This window comes from Orycteropus afer, unplaced genomic scaffold (genome assembly GCF_000298275.1).
Source record: "Orycteropus afer afer isolate SDZICR_OR568_19922 unplaced genomic scaffold, OryAfe1.0 scaffold00017, whole genome shotgun sequence".
Taxonomy (NCBI): domain Eukaryota; kingdom Metazoa; phylum Chordata; class Mammalia; order Tubulidentata; family Orycteropodidae; genus Orycteropus; species Orycteropus afer.
Window position 1 is genome coordinate 4843153 of NW_006921604.1, and position 17013 is coordinate 4860165.

Here is a 17013-nt window from a genome sequence, read left to right on the forward strand (position 1 = left end):
CAAAAGAAATAAAAGGAACAGGGTTAACCACAAGAGAAAAAGGGGAAAAAAATTAAATTAAAAAAAAAATTTCTGTCAGGAACAGGGAAAAGAAAAAAAAAGCTGAAAACTAGGACCTGGGAGGGGATGAATAAAGAATAATAGTAAAAAGGACAAAAGTAGTAATAATAATAGTAGTTTTGAAACAGACAAATACAAGCAAACTAAAAACCAGAAAAAAGAATGTGAAAAATAAGAAAAAGAAAAAGAAAAAAATCAAGAGAGGACAGGGCAGGGCACTTAGTCTCCATCTGAGCACACAGACTGGGATGGAGTTCCTGCAGGCCCAGAAGGTGGGTGGGATTGGGGGATCGCCGCACCTTCGTTCACCAAGCAGGTGTGGGGTATAAGAGTAACAAGGGGAATGCCGCACCTTTTCAGTCATCCAGGTCCAGAGTGTCCTTTGTGTTACTGGCAAGTGGAACCTGTTCTTAAGCCCCTGGAATCTGCAAGAACACTGTCTCTTTAAATATCCAAAATGGTCAAGCCACTTGTAAACATTAAGAATGACTGTGCCCTCTGGACAGGAAAAGGTCCACAGCTCAGTCCACTTTCCTCTTCACTGCTGCTTCACCTTTTATTACCCAGCCACCAGAGCAGTCCTCCGTGCAGTCCCTGGCTAGCAGGGCTGATTTTTAGATTAATTCTTAGGTTAATTCAGACTTGGCAATCTCCAAGCTGTCTGTGCCATCAGGATCACTGCCAGCTCCATATGTCTCCTTTTCTGGTATTTTCATGCAAATTCTTCCACTAGTTGGGGTGTAGTCCACATCTATATCCTTCCCTTCAAGCCTCAGGGGTCCAGGATTATCTTCTGTGTCTGTGTTAATTGGTTCCCCTTTTCTTTTTTGAAGAGGGTCTGGGCAGTCTTTCTGCCTAGTCCACCATCTTACTGGAACTGCGTACTATGCTCTTTTAAGAACTACCTATATGGGATCAAAGTGACAACAGCAACTAGAAAGATTAGATAGGAAACTTAGGGGCAGTGAGTTCATATTTATGAAGGAGGAACAACTCAGAAAAGGAGGGTGATATTCGTTATATAACTCAAAAAATGTAATCGATGTCACTAAATTGTGCATGTAGAAACTGTTGAATTTGTATATGATTTGCTGTGTATATTCTCAACAACAACAAAATAAATAAATTTTAAAGAAAAAATGTTGTTGCTGTTGTTATGTGCTGTTGAGTCAGCCCCAACTCATAGCAACCCCTCCTTGGGTTTCCGAGGCAGTATCACTACAGAAGTAGGATTGCCCAACCTTCCTTCTGAGGAGTGGCTGGTGGGTTTGAACCGCCAGCCTTCTGGTTAGCAGAATAGGGAGAGTAAAACTAGAAAGAAACGATATAGAGAACTCTTTAGAGGAGTTAGGGTGGAAAGGAAAATACAGAAATTGGGTTAAGTTGGTAGATGTTTTACAATAGATCTCATGGTTCATTCGCATTGTATTTAAATCTCTAAGGAAAGTGGTAAAGTGCACCCTTTGCAATATAATAAATAATTAAAACCTGTAGATACTAAAAAAATTGCTCTCAACTTTTGCTTATTTGGAAAATCATCCTTTCTGTATATCCTATTTGAACAATGACTATTAAGAAGAAAATAGTTTCAGGCCAAATAATTTGAGGCCAAATAATTGTTGGGAGACAATTCCCATGACTATTTCATGTTTCCATGTCAGTCCTGTAAGCAAAAGCATTTACAGTTAATTTAGGGATGTTTGTATAAAAAGATATTCCAGGATAGTAAAGGTTAGAGATGCTTAGAGATAGTCCAGGGTCCTTCCCTTCCCCAGAGAAGATGTGCTTATATTCTAAACATAAGGTCTCTCTCTCTCTCTCTCTCTCTGGAAGGGAAGATAGGCAGGTTACCAGCAGTCCTATATAAAGCCAGAATTTCCTAATTTCAGAGTTTTTTTCCTGCAATACACTCTACTTTATCTGGGGCTTATCACATTGTCCTGTGGAGACTGATGTTCAGGGAGCTGACACAAAAGCTGCTGCTTCTGTCATGAGTAATAAACTGACTTTGTCTCTGACCCAAAGCTCTTGTGTTATCCGTCAGTATATATGTATGGCAGGCTATCATGTTAGCTTGCAAAGAGGGTCAAACCTCAGACCCTTCACTGTTGCTGACTTAAAAGAATGATCATTTTAACCCAGAGCTATCAGAGTCCTCACATGCTTTTTAGAGGAGAGGAGTAAAAATGTCTCTGCAGCATTTTTATATTGCCTCGGTCTACCCATTTGGTGTCAAGTCGATTCTGAATTGCGGTGACCCCATAAGTAACAAAGCAGAACTGTGCTTCATAGGGTTTTCAGTGGCTGGTTTTTTAGAAGTAGTCCACCAGGCCTTTCTTCCAAGGTGCCTCTGGGTGGAATCAAACCTCCAACCTTTCAGTTAACAGCCAAGTGCACTAACCATTTGTACCATCCAGGGACTCGAGCACTCTGGTAACCAATTTACGAGCACCTGAAGGAGGCATTGCTCGCTTCCCACTACATATTCCATTCAGACTGTGTGGAATATGCAAGCCTGACTAGAGCCACCCACAGGATTTCTTCTTCCCCCATCCCTCTGCTAGGACATTCCCCAAGGCATCTTGAACTAAAGTCAGCAAGGTGTTGGTGGCCAAAGTAGCCCTAACATGACAAGCAAGTGCTGGGATCTTCGTGCTGCCTAGTCAGCCCAAGAATGTCAGGCCCCAGCTCTGAGATAGGCACTGATTATAAGAAAACATCTAGGGGGAGAATTACAGTGACAGCAGAGAACACAAAGTCAGATTACACGAGGAACCAGGGAAGTAGAGGCAAAGATTACCCAGTTGGAAAGAGGTATTTTGAGGAGTGAGGTATCGTAGCAGTTTTTAAATATGTACTGAATTCTCCCATGAATAAAAGGTCAGGAAAGAACTGAAACCAATGAAGAGAATGTACCAGGAGATGTATTTCCATTCTATCTGACAGACAACATGGGAACGGACTCTCTTCAGTTCTAATGAGTCCCAGGAGCTGGACAAATTTAGGCAGAGCCTAAAGAGATGGCAAGTCAGCAGGGATGTTTTAGAGTTGATTTAATCTCTTGTGAAGAAGGGGAGGGAAACTTATCCAGACGTCAGGTTCCTTCCCATTTGTGAGACTATGAGATGTATACTATATGTTACTGTGCAAGATGCTGGTAGACACTATAAGAAACACAAATGTGAACAAAAGTATGACCCTTCCCCTCCAGAGGCATAGCATCTACTAAAGGAGATACCCAGAGCCTATACAGAGTGTAATAAGAGACGTGCTAGGAGGGAAGTGTAAGCAGTTGCAAGTTCTGAAAATGGAGATTTAAAATTTCCAACATGGCAGGGGTAAACTCACTTAACGATGAGGATGACGACCACGATGTGGAACATGATGAAGTACAGCTTTGCTGCCTGATGAGTCACCAGGGCAAAACCACCTGCAATGAGTACAAAGCTAAGGAACCAAACCTTTGTGAAACGAGGTATACCCAAGCTCAAAGACATCCTAATTTAATTCTCCTCCCTGAAGTAACTTTTAGTGTTCCCGTGCCCCTTCTCCATAGGGAAGACAGCTTCTTTGTGAAACTTACTGCCTCAGAAAGGATATCATGCCACTGGTTAACCACCGTGAGCTCCATCAGCACGATGAATGAAGAGGCGAGGTCATTGAAATTGTTTTTGCAGTATCTGTCTCGGGCAAAGGCTGTATCTTTCAAAGCTGGGTTCCCACACACCAGAGCATCAGGAGTGGTGAAATTTGGGTCAAAGAATTGGACTTTGCCATGGAATATTTCCATCCCAATGATAGCAAACGTATAGTAGACCACCTAGGATGGGGGGCACCCAGTTGTCAGTGGTCACACAAAGCTGCAGAATCAAGGGACAAGGAGCAAGCAGAAGAACCAAGAACACTCTGTACCTGAGGGCACTGGTCTGCACTTGTGCCAGCAGAAAGGGTTTACATGTTTCCCTTCACCAAAGAACCAAAGGTTCCCCTTTTTTAACCAAGAGGTCAAAGTAGCCTTCAGGAAGAGGGTCCAAACAAGTTAGTCCCTCAGCCAGTCTGCCACAGAAACTTGAGCTGCCCCTGGAAGGACAGAGGGCCCAGCCAGCTGGACCATACACTGACTCCCCCATGGACTCTATTCACAAAGTCAAAAAACAATAGTTGCTAGCAACATTAACCAATTGGGGGGGGCAGGGAAATAGATGCTAGCAAGTCAGTGGGTTAAACACTCCATTAAACAAACAAAAAGCTAGTGCTCTAGGGGAAAAAAGTAAGGCTGGATCTTTACTTTGTTCCTTACCAAAAACCAAAACCAAATTCACTGCTGCTGAGTTGGATCTGACTCACAGCGGCCCCTCCTTGGGTTTCTGAGGTGGTATCTCTATGGAAGTAGATCGCCCAATCTTCCTTCCAAGGAGTGGCTGGTTGGTTTGAACCAACTTTGTTCCTTGTATCAAAATAAATTCAAAAGGTACCAACGGTTTAAATGTAAAAAATAAAATCATATGTGAACTAGAAAAAAAAAATGGGTTGAAACTGGCCTTAACTAGTAGTTGTTGTTGTTATGTGCTGTCGAGTCAGACCCGACTCATAGCAACCGCTCCTTGGGTTGCCGAGGCAGTATCACTATCACTACAGAAGTAGATTGCCCAACCTTCCTTCCGAGGAGTGGTTGGTAGGTCAGCAGTCAAGTGCCTTAGGCACTATGCTACCAGAGCTCCTTAACTAAGTATGACATAAAACCTAGAAATTATAAAATTTAAAATTTTTATATAGTCAAGCAAAATAAAACAAGCCTTTATGTCAGAAATAAACAAGTAAAAGACAAGGAAAAATAACTGCTCTTCATACAACTTGTTGCTGTTAGTTGCCATGGAGCTCATGGCAACCTTATGCCTGGTCCTGCTCCATCCCTATAATACAACTTAACAAAGGCCTATTTCCTTATTAGGCAAAGTACTCCTAAAAATCATATAAAAGATAAAATGAGCAGAAGAATGGACCAAGGATACGAATAGACTGTATACCAAAAAGTAAGTGTAAGTGGCCAAAAGAACTTGGAAAGATGCTCAGTCCCACAAATAACTAAGGAATGCTGTCAAAACAACAACAAATGCCACTTCCCATCAATCAGGTGGAGGAGGGGGAATGGAAATGTTTAATAAAACCCAGTTGTGAGGGATGTAGAAAAAACAGATGGTGTCGTACACTGCTGTTGGAATCTATATGGGAGGATGTCTTTTGGAAGGCAATTTGGCACCATCTACCCACATTTTCCAGTTGCCGAGTTGATTCTAATCACAGCAATCCCACGTGTGTCAGAGTAGAACTCTGCTCCATCTGGTTCTCAATGGCCGATTTTTCAGAAGTAGAACACCTGGCCTTCATTCTGTGGACTTGAACTGCCAATCTTTTAGTTAACAGCTGAGTGCTTAAACAACCGTGAGACTCAGCAATACCATTGTAGAATTCTTGCCTTCCATGCAGGAGACCCAGTTTGGATTCTTGGCCAATGCACCTCATGCATAACCACTACCCGTCTGCCAGGGGATCCTTGTGTGTTGCTGTGATGCTGAACAGTATGCAGCAGAGCTCCCAGACTAAGACTAGGAAGAAAGGCCTGGTGATCTTCTTCTGAAAATCAGTCCATGAAAACATCCAATGATAACACTCTGATCCCCATGTGCACAGGGTTGACTCAACAGCAGGTAACAACACCCAGAATTTAAACACAAATGTACCTTTTGACTTAGTTCTACTTCTAGAAATCTATCAAACAGAAGCACTGACATAAGCACACAAAGATACATATCAAGAACGGGCCATCATGATAAATGTACATTATTTATAATGGCAAATGTGAACCCACCCAGGAATCTGTTAGTGGAAGTGTGGATTAGGCATGCTATGGCATCAGTAGGACACTTTGCAATCATGGCAGAGATTACATAGATGTGTATGTCCTCCCCTAACAGATGATAGAGATGTTAATAAAGCTGTCAAACAACACTTTGTATGAATTATCCCACTTAGGTAAATAATAAACTAGATACACATATGCCTGGATGTGATATACTTGTATACACTGAAATATTTTGGAGGAGTAACAAGAACTCTTTAATGATTGTCTCTGGGAAAGAGGGATATGGGGGACAGAATGGATGACTTGCAGTCTACTTTTTATTCTTCTGTAATAATTGAGCTAATAATAATAATAATAATAATAATAATATCCTCTTGCAGAGTGGCTACCAATGTTTGTGTACCCAACCCCTTGCAGCCAGTGTGGTTGTGTTCTCACACTGCACTGGAATACAAGTGGGGTGGGAACCGGTAAGAAGCAGGAGAAATCCATGAGCAGCATGAAGAAGTCTCTGAGTCCCTGTGGGGCAAAGCCAGCAGATGGAAAGAGCCTGAATCCCTGAGAGCCATCTGTCAGCTGGAGACACACACCTGGGCCACTGTACTAGTAAGAAAGGAATTTCTACTGAGTCATTCCATGAATTTTTGTGTTTATTATAGCAGCCAGTGTACCTTAACTAGTATATGTCCAATGTTTCCAGGAAACTTGGTATTTTATTAAAAGAGCTGCTGGAAATCATTTGGATCTCATTTACTTACTCTTAACTTTCCATTACTTAAAATAAGGCTTACTAAGAGTTGTGAAGAATAAACTTATTTCACATAGAATAGCAGCGTGAGCAGCCACTTACCAAAACAAGTCCACCAAACGTCAGCATTGTAGGGCCAATGTTAATTAAGGTCGTCACTATAACCCGGAATCTAGGATAAAACAAGGTTTCCAAGGCAAAGCAAAGGGGAAGATATAAAATGAAACTGGAACCAAACTCTCAGGTTTTAGTTTAATCCCCTCTGCCCAGTCCTATGTTGTTGTTAGGTGCCATCGAGTCAATTCTGACTCACAGCGGTCCTTCGCAAAACAGAGTGAAACACTGCCCAGTCCTGCGCCATCCTCAGAATCCCTGCTATGCTTGAGCCCATTGTTACAGCCACCGTATTAAGCCATCTCATCGAGGAGTGTCCCATGTTTGTGTTTAAATGCTTAAGTAATTTGTCTTTACAATGTTGTTGGAATCGTTCCATCTACCAAGCTGGGGAGTGAGTTAACTTGTAATTTATCCTGGATCAAAGCAAGGCAGTCATGGAAAATGTAAGAGAGGTAATTGCAAACCCTGGGTGGAATAAATGGTTAAAAGTTCAACTACTAACCAAAAGGCTGGCAGTTTGAACACTCCCAGAGGTGCCTTGGAAGAAAAGTCTGGCAATCTGTTTCTAAAAGGTCACAGCCTTGACAGCCCTACAGAGTACAGTTCTACTCTGCACACAGAGGGTAACCATGAGTCAGGATTGACCAGATGGCCACAGATTTGGATTTTTGTTTCCTTTTCTCTTTGTTTCGCACAGACATAAATGAGTATGGAGGCTGAAAAACTATTTAGTTTCATCTATTTTTCTCCCCTACCTTCTCTCCATCAAAATCAAGTCTGTTTTAAGGGTGTCCTGGATGCCTATGATGACAAGTAAACACTTTCTCTGGAAACAGGCCACTGTGATGGAGGAATCTGATGGAGAAATCTCCTATGCAGTCGTGGAAAGGAATCTAGCAGTGGCATTTATCTAGGTTTTAGGGTCAGAGTCCTGGTTTTGCATCTTTTTCTAACTGTCCACCATTAGGAAAGTTCCTCAACCTCTCTGAGTCTCACTGTCATCATCTGTAAACTAGGGATAATACAATTCTCCATGTCAAGGGTTGTTGGCAGATTCAGAATGCTCATTTGGTTAGTTTTCAGTAACATTAGCTGCCACCACAACCCATATTATTCAGTAGAACCCTACTTGCAGGCACAAGAGAGCCAGGGACACAAAGATAAAAGTGACCAATGACAAAATCCTTGTTATCAGGGAGCTGCTATTTGCATGCTCTTCACACATCTTCAAAGACTTCCTCCTCCCTCTCCTGATTCTCCCGCAGAACCCCAGTTCCTCTATATAGTCACACTGTAGGCTCATAATTGGCTGTTTCTATAGTCAAGCTCGGGTGGCATAGTGCCTAAGGCATTTGACTGTTAACCAGAAGGCTTGTGGTTCAAACCCACCAGCCACTCCTTGGAAGGAAGACTGGGTAATCTACTTCCATAGAAATACTGCCTCAGAAACCCAAGGAGGGGTTGCTACGAGTCAGATCTGACTCAACGGCAGTGAGTGAGATAGTCAAGATAGGAATACCTTCTACAAGGCCCCCAATGTGGGGTGGCACACAAGGACAGGAATTTCAGATGGCTTCATCCCTACCTCTGAATGCTGATGATGACCCTTAAGAGCCGGAGTATTCTCAATACCAAGACAATATCCAACATCTGCTGACTGTTGTATTGTCTTGCTGAAATAGAATATAATCATTGAACAATCCATTTTCTGAAGTATCTGGTTTGTCACTTTTCAATGAGGTCTGAAACTCTGTTGGTACTGTGGAACAACTGGGTGTCACTTTAAAAACAGGATAATGACTCTGAGCAATAAGGAAACAAGAGCTGCCTCGAATCATTAGCAAATCAAAGCCAAGTGCAACTGAACATTCCTTCCACCCCCTCCTTCACCTCAGTCCCAGAGTCAAGGAGCGAGGAGTGTGCTACACTGGGCTATTTGTGCGTATAGACTTCAGATCAGCATCAAGAAGTGAATGTGGATCCAGTTCTACAGAAGAACATGCTCCCACAAGCCTTTCCTTTCCCATCATTCATTTCACATGGTAAGAAACTGCACTATCCTAAACAATCCCATCTGCCATCTGCAGAAAGGCATTTGCATGGGGGTGATGCTATGAGGAAAGTAGAAAAAAGGCAGCAGGCAGGGGACAATGCAGAGGACTCCACTAGCTCCCGGATTCAGTGAAATCAGGCAGAGGCCACAGTTGCTATGCTGGTAACTGGATGGGGGCTGAGGTGGGAAGTGGGTCAAAGGTATGGAAATCAGACCTGAAGCCAAGGGCCAGTTCTACAGAGGAGATGGTCTGGTGAGTATTTTGTCTGACGGACATCTACAAGCAAAATCTGTAAAATACATCTAAATACAAACAAGGCTACCATGACTTCATGACTTTTAGGGGAGATGAAACCCCCTTCCAAGAACATAGAGAATTTTTAATCATTCTCTTGTACACTTCAGCCCCCATCCCAAACTTCTCAGGAGTGCATGGTGAATGCCAACAAAGACTACTGATTAAATGTGTGCTCCTGGGAGAAGATGAAGCCATGAGCCAGTGGCACTGACCTGACTTGATGGTGGCATTGGCCACAGTAGCTACCAGGGCTGCAATAATAATCAGCATATCAAACCTAATAGTGGAAAAGTAAAGTCAGTTACCAGTCAAGGGAAAGACCTGCTAAGCTCAGATATGAATTCTGAGAAAACTTCCAATCTAGTATCTTATGCAAAGCAATGATCCAGCCAAAAAAAATTGATAATGGTAATGGTAAAACAACATGATAAACATAACTAATGTCACAGAATTATCCCGAGAAGGACATTGAAAAGGCAAATGATTTGTTATCTATCTATGTACAATAATAATATATTTAAAATTTTAAAACTTATTTACATAATTTTGAGGACAGCAAATACATATCAAGAAACAGGCTGATCTGATGAATCACGCAAAGAAATTTGTAAAGAATCAACTAATTAACATCACTTCAAATGTCTTCCAAAATAATTTTATACCATATTTTTATACAAATAATGCACACATTATATGGTTTTTGAAAACCGTACAACTCTCTCATGCACTTGTTTCCTATGCATGCTATGCATGTTATATGCATGTATGTGTTATTTATGTGGGCACATTATATGCAAAAAATATAGTACTTTTATGAATACTTAGACACAATTTTAGAATACACAGTATAATGTTTCTTGGTATTAACTGTATTAAATGCATTGTAACTTTTTTTTAACAGAAAAAAAAAATTCATCAAGTTGTTACGTTTCCTTCTGACAATAATCCCAAGGAATAAGAAAGCAATGGACAACACTAACAGGTTTCCCTTAGACCATGAATACATTATAATGCAGTTTCTGGCACTTAGAACAGTTATTACAGAGATCCAATCCCCTCCACACCACAAGATGTATACCACTTAAGACAGAACTGAGTCCCCATGTGCCTGATGCACAGTAGCACTCGATACAAGCCATATATTGAGAATTAAGCACTGGCTGGTTGTGGCATGTGGGTAGTGGTTTTAGACCTAAGGGATATAACCTGGAGAAGAGAAGACCCATGGGGAGCTTGCCAACAGTCCTATGTCCAGCCACATGGGCTGTTTTCTGACAGTGAACCCAGGGAACAGGCCAAGGGAGCTATACAAGGAGTTGTCTCATTGCAAATGAAGTGTTAAGATCCTTTTCAAATCCAACATGCCATAACTTGTGATTCTAATTTTAGCTAGTCAGTTCAAACTCACATCATGAATAACAGTTTTTACTAAACCAGATGTCTCCCACCCCCACCCTCCTGATTTCATTACAAGATGCCTCAGATCTAGAGAGGTGGAGCTTAGAGAACTACAACAAAACTCTTCAGCTCACAAATCCCATCTCCTCCCCCACGATCTCCTCCCCATATGCTTACCAGTTCCAGAACTGCTTCTTTCCAAAGTAGGCCCTGGGCTCATATGTGTACAGTTTCAGGAGAATCTCAATAATATATAGAGAAAGGAAAAGCCATTCTGCATAGGAGACAAAGGTGTTTTTCTCATCCAGAGCAATGAATATGGCATTTATTAGAATGATGACATCATAAATCCAGACAAAAATCCTGGCGTAAGGGGAGAAAAGAGATCCTGTCACCATACATTTCAGTGAAAGGATCATGAACCTGCTCAGAACCCTTTGGGGGCTACTTTGCTTCTTAGAACGATGGTGAATATAGGATCACCCACCCACTCATCCACGCACACACACACACACACACACACAAACACTCCTCATCTACTGAAGGCTCCAGCACAGACAGGGCCCTGAAATATTCTTACCAACACTGACAAAGCCCTTCACTCCAAGGAGAAAGTGAAGATAGAAGGAAGGGAGGATAGAGCTCTGGTTGTACCAGGTTCCTTTTTAGGGGAAAAGTACCTGTACTCAGTTGAAAGCTTAGGCAGAATTGTGTGGTGGAGGACAGGGAAAGGGTTTGGGGTTTAGTACAGAATAGTGTGGCTTATCTACTGTTTGTCTCTGGAAAATTAACATTGCCTAAGGCATCTGACTGCTAACTGAAAGGCTGGCAGTTCAAACCCACCAGCCACTCCTCAAAAGGAAAGTTGGGCAGTCTACTTCCGTAGAAATACTGCCTCAGAAACCCAAGGAAGGGTTGCTATGAGTCAAATCAACTTGACAGCAGTGAGTTTGTTTGTTTGTTTTTCACTAAGAAAGCTTTGAAAACTCTTTAACCCTTTTGCACATGGGAACTTCCAGAAGACTGACATCAAGTTACAGGTGAATGTGGATGACAAAATATAATAGCTGGCTCTCTTCAACTTTGCTGCTCCAGAGCAGGCCAGCTGGCTCTGGTGGCTCTCATCTGTGCTCCAGGGAATTCTAAGTATACTATAGGCATGGCTACTGGAAGAGAGAAGGTGTTTCTGCCCCCATGTTTTCTATGAAGATACAGACTACAGGGCCTAGCACTGGGTGTTGCATGTGGACACACAAAACACCCACCACATGAATCACGTAAGTAGTTTCAACACCAGTATTAACAGGAAGGAACCTCTACATAAAGAGCTTTGTTAAATATAAAATATAGGTGGGGAAAAGAGATACTTCACAGATGGTTCTACTTTCCAGGTCTTCTGAACCATTTGCTTTTATACAATTTAAAGAAAGCGGGAGGCCATGGTGGCTGAGGATAAACCACTGATAATGGTATTCTAGGCTACATATCTTAAAAGCAAGTTCTCAAATCAGGATAAGTGGTTATTTCTAGAGACCAAAACCAAAAACCAAACTCACTGCCATTGAGATGCTTTGACTCATAGTGACCCTTCCTTGGGTTTCTGAGGTGGTATCTCTATGGAAGTAGATCACCCAATCTTTCTTCCAAGGAGTGGCTCATAGGTTTGAACTGCCAGCCTTCTGGTTAGCAGTAAAATGCCTTAGGCACTACTGTGTACTTGAAAATAAAAGTATACATGTTTAAATCACTATAAAAGTGGACATGATAGAAAACATTAATTGGCCTCCTTAACAATCATTCCAGTAACTCCAACTCCTGAGTTCTTACCATATATGTCACAGATTCAAAGTGCCGTATTAGATCTCAACTTCATATTGACTCTAATGGGACTGAAGCCTCACTGGAATTCAGAGAGTGGTCAGCTTCACTGGCCCAGAGAGCTAGTCTATCCTTAAACATCTTAGGAAACATCACAGAAGCAAGCTCTAGAAACCTGTCCTTTGGGCAAGGTCAAGCACAGCATACCCAGATATCTCCTGATAATCCAAAAGCAATGCGCAGGGGATGATTTACAGCTTTGACCACATTTAGTCCAAATGGCACAAACAAATTCCTTGGCTTTTAAAGCAACCAGAGAGAAAACTGGCCACATCTAACTTGCCTATGCTGAACCATCTTTTGGATGAAGAGGCTCACTGAAGACTTGTACACTTGTGGTATCCAGGCTTCCAGAGGATGTCTTTTGACATTTATGGTGATCACTTGGATGTTGAGGAGGTCAGCCAAGCGTAGAAAGTTCATTTTGTCTGCAAAGCAAAAACAACCAAAATTAATGGCCACTGTGACATGAAAGTCTAAAGGTTAAAGTCAAGTCAGCACAGACTCTTCCTCCAGAGATAAAGACCTAAAGCCTCAAAAGGTGAAGACCCAAAGCCAAGGAGCCAAGGAGTGGCAAGGCCAGCCCTTGATCTTCCAGACCTCCTGCCTCCCTTCCCTCAGCTCCTCAGCAGTCCATGATTTCCCTAGTTAGCCCATGCCACCATCTTACTACCTACCTTCCACACTGCTTTCCTCCTCAGAGGCCACTGCTACTTTCAGTGTCTGCCCTAATGAACTTCCAAGACTTGCCTCCATTTTTGCTCCCTTCTATAAAGTCTTCCAGGACTGAATGTAATCCACATCTTTGTACTTGAATCCATATCATCTGCTACATACTTCTCATGCTCCCTCTCTGCTCCTTCTCAAGGACTCACTCAAACACACAGCTTCTACAATGAGCTCACCCACCACTCCAGGCCAAAGTACAATGAGCACCTTCTTGACTGACTGGACCCATGTGACTAAGAAGACAATGCTCTCCAGACCTTCTGACTACAAAGGACCAGCAGGCTATCCTCCACTGCCCTGTGCACCTCTGCACCCACAAGTCAGATCATATGCTGACCATGAGTCAACTGGACTGAATCCCAAATATGTTTATGCTGGAATTTAAGTACCTAGAGCTTAAAGAAATATCACCTACAAAGATGAAATCAGAATGTACAGAATGTGGCTACTGCTTTGAAAAATAAGTTGAATGGTTTGGAAACTCTAAAGAAAGCTGCTAAAATAAATTGCAGGTGCAAATCATCAGGTGACGCTGAGAAAACCATCAAGAATTTGGGCAGGAATTTTTAAACCTGGAAGAATTTGTCATTTAGGGTGTTTAATAAATGTCTAGGTGTCCACATCAGCTTTCAGAAATAAACTAAGCATCATGGTTTTTGGTTTTTTTTTTTTTTTTTTTTGAGTGGCATTATGGTAGGGTTTATGAAAGACAGACAGTGAAGAACTTCCATCAACAGGCATCCATACAATGAAAATACGTTGGATTTGTCAGAAGCAGATTCATCTGAATGAGGAGCCCATATTAGACAAGGTGTTGGGTGGTAAAAAACACTCATGCTGCTACGGAGAAAGATGATGCCGTCTGCTTCCATAAAGATTTACAGCCTTGGAAACCCTATGGGGCATTCCTACTCCATCCTAAAGGGTGACTATGAGTCAGAATTGACTCAAGGGCAGTGGGTTTGGTGTGGGTTCATGTAAGTGCTGTATGTTGTCGTTGTTGTTATGTGCCGTCGAGTCGGCCCCGACTCATAGCGACCCCTCCTTGGGTTTCCGAGGCAGTATCACTACGGAAGTAGGATTGCCCAACCTTCCTTCCGAGGAGTGGCTGGTGGGTTTGAACCGCCAGCTGTCTGGTTAGCAGGCAAGTGTCTTAGCCACTATGCTACCATGGTCCTGTGGAATTCTATTATTATCTAAAGTGTCCAACTAAACCTACTACTAAATGAAGAAACATAAAACTTAACACAAATGGAAAGAAAAGGACTGAGTAGAATTATTAGCAGAGACTATGGAGCAAGTAATGTTGCCTCCACTAACATTACTCCACCAAGAGCTGTATGGTCCTAAGAACACAAAAGGAAATAAGAGTCCATCAAGTTAGATGAAAAACACATTCAGGTATCTTAGGAGCCATCAAGTTCCCAGGTCCTCAGAGTTAGAAATAAAATACACATACACATCTTATTAGCCAAAGATGGACGCTATGAGGGAGTTCTACTCTGTCACATGGAGTCAACATTAATCAGAATTGACTCAAGGGCACACAACAACAACAACAACCTGCTCAGAAGATCATGAATTCCTTTTGTTAAATATGTACAGAGCCACTAGAAATTAAGAGAACTTTATATGTACTAGTCTTGTGTCAGTGTCGTTATCATCTTGCTTGCTGAGTTTTACTAAGCATGGAGTCTTACACTGGGTGGAGTCCTACATGTGTGAAGTGAAAAGTGTGTGGCAGCTGAATTAGAACTATTGCAGTTCTATCCTGCCAGGTTAAATGCTTGAGTCTGACATTTTGATAAACTTAGAATATTAATATGATGCAGAGTGAGAGGTTTTATTCTTTGTAAAAAGGAAGATTAGTTGTTAGGGTTAAAAATAAATAAATAAATAACAGACCTGTTGTCATCAAGCCAATTGCAACTCACAGTAATCCTGTATGACAACAGAACTGCCCCCATAGGTTTTCTAAGGCTGTAATCTTTATGAATCCTGTGGTATGGCTGGTGGTTTTGAACAGTTGATCTTCTGGTTAGCAGCTGAGCCCATAACCACTGCACTACCAGGGCATGTTAGCTGTGAGAGTAGGAGGAGGTAAACCATAGGTAAAAGAAAGCTCTAGAGGAGATCAACAATCTATGGCCAGAACTGGCAGAACAGGAAACAATTTCTTAACAAAATTCCTAATTTATTGGCTTTACGTGAACAGTATGCATTCTTAAATTCTGAATGTAGACTTTAAAATATGCCCTCAAATTAAGAAATCAAGGCAAAATTCCTTATGCTTTAAATATGCTGTTTCCTGGAAAAAAAAAAAAAAATCAACCAAACAAACAAAAACACTCACCCCCAAACTCTAACCCATTGCTGTTGAATTGCTTTCAACTCATAGCAACCCTAGAGGACAGAAGTAGAACTGCCCCATAGAGTTTTCTAGGCTATAATCTTTACAAGAGCAGATTGCCTCATCTTTCTCCCCACAGAGAGGCTGGTGTACTCAAACTGCCAACCTTTTGGTTAGCAGCCAAATGCTTAACCACATGAACTAAAACAGTCCCCAGGCTAGGAAGAAAAATTAAATGCAAGCTCAATGATTATCTTTTTCTTGTTTGTTAACCAAAATCTGTGACAAACACTTAGTGTGCCCAAATGTATTAAACATACTAAAGAAATTAAGTGTTACATGAACTAGTCTTAAAATGATTTTATCCTTAACACAGGTGCCTCCAGAAAAATCCATGAATTATCAAATTGGTTATTTATAAAGCAGTTCCCACAAGTATAAACTATGTAAAATAAAAATTAAAATATTAATTTAAATTGCATTTCCCTACTCCAATTTAAATTATACAAATTATACAACCAGGGAATTCTAACTTGGTTCATGTCATTAGTGTCTCTACAGAGTTAAATAAATGATAAAGAAAAGATACACAAGTTAACAACAGGCCAGCAAAAAAAAAAAAACAAAAAAACAACCCACTGCTGTAGAGTCGTATCCAACTCATAGCAACCCCTCCTTGGGTTTCCAAGGGAGTATCTTTACAGAAGGAGATTGCCCAACCTTCTTTTCGAGGAGTGGCTGGTGGGTTTGAACCACCAGTCTTCTGGTTAGCTGTCAAATGCCTTAAGCACTATGCTACCAGAGCTCCAAAGAAAAACAAGCAATCAAAAATATTTTCTTCGGTAAAGAGAGAAATCTTAAAGATATGGTTACAAATTAAAAGCCTCAAGACATTTCACTAAGAATTAAAGTATTATAAAATTACTTCATAAATTAAATAACAATAATTAAAATTTTAATCCAAATTTATTAATGCCCCTAATAAAGAAAAAGTCTAATAAATTGTTTGTGAATTTAGAGTTTAAAATGTGGCTTCATGTTTTTTTCCTAATTTTATCCCGCATAAATATGAAATGCAAATATGGTATTAGTTCTTGGAGTTCTTTTTATTCTCTAAAAGGGCTAAAATGACTCAAACTACTCACATTCTTTATGCTTGTCTAATGGATCAATCAGCATTATGACCTCGGCTAATGTTTAGGTGCTCAAAAGCATAAAAATGGGGCTAGAACTTCATTGTTTGATTTATACTGTACTATAATTTTAAAAAGTCAGGTCTTTATAAATCAGCTCATGTAAATTTCACATGACATTATAGATCACAACGCCCTACAGAATTATTGGCTTAACCTTTGTGGAAACAGTGGTTAGGATTTTAAACTTCTCTGACAAATCCTTAATGTCAACATGAATCTACTACCTTGTTTCTTAAACGTATTTTCTAAAAACCCTAATTGAGTTTGGGACTTCGGATTAATGAACATTGATGTTAAACAGTCAATTATCTGTATTCACCTAT

General features: G+C 41.0%; 1 protein-coding gene across 1 annotated transcript in view; it reads right to left on the minus strand.

The window, feature by feature from the left end:
* The window catches only part of LOC103213771 (two pore calcium channel protein 1-like), a 97598-nt gene that overhangs the window by 14592 nt on the left and 65993 nt on the right, over window positions 1-17013 (minus strand). The window contains exons 10-16 of the mRNA XM_007959515.1: window positions 12699-12843; window positions 10715-10900; window positions 9352-9416; window positions 8374-8461; window positions 6774-6843; window positions 3661-3880; window positions 3409-3499 (exon numbers count right to left, since the gene is read on the minus strand). Coding sequence (XP_007957706.1) covers window positions 3409-3499; window positions 3661-3880; window positions 6774-6843; window positions 8374-8461; window positions 9352-9416; window positions 10715-10900; window positions 12699-12843 — 865 coding nt within the window. The remainder of the gene's footprint in view (window positions 1-3408; window positions 3500-3660; window positions 3881-6773; window positions 6844-8373; window positions 8462-9351; window positions 9417-10714; window positions 10901-12698; window positions 12844-17013) is intronic.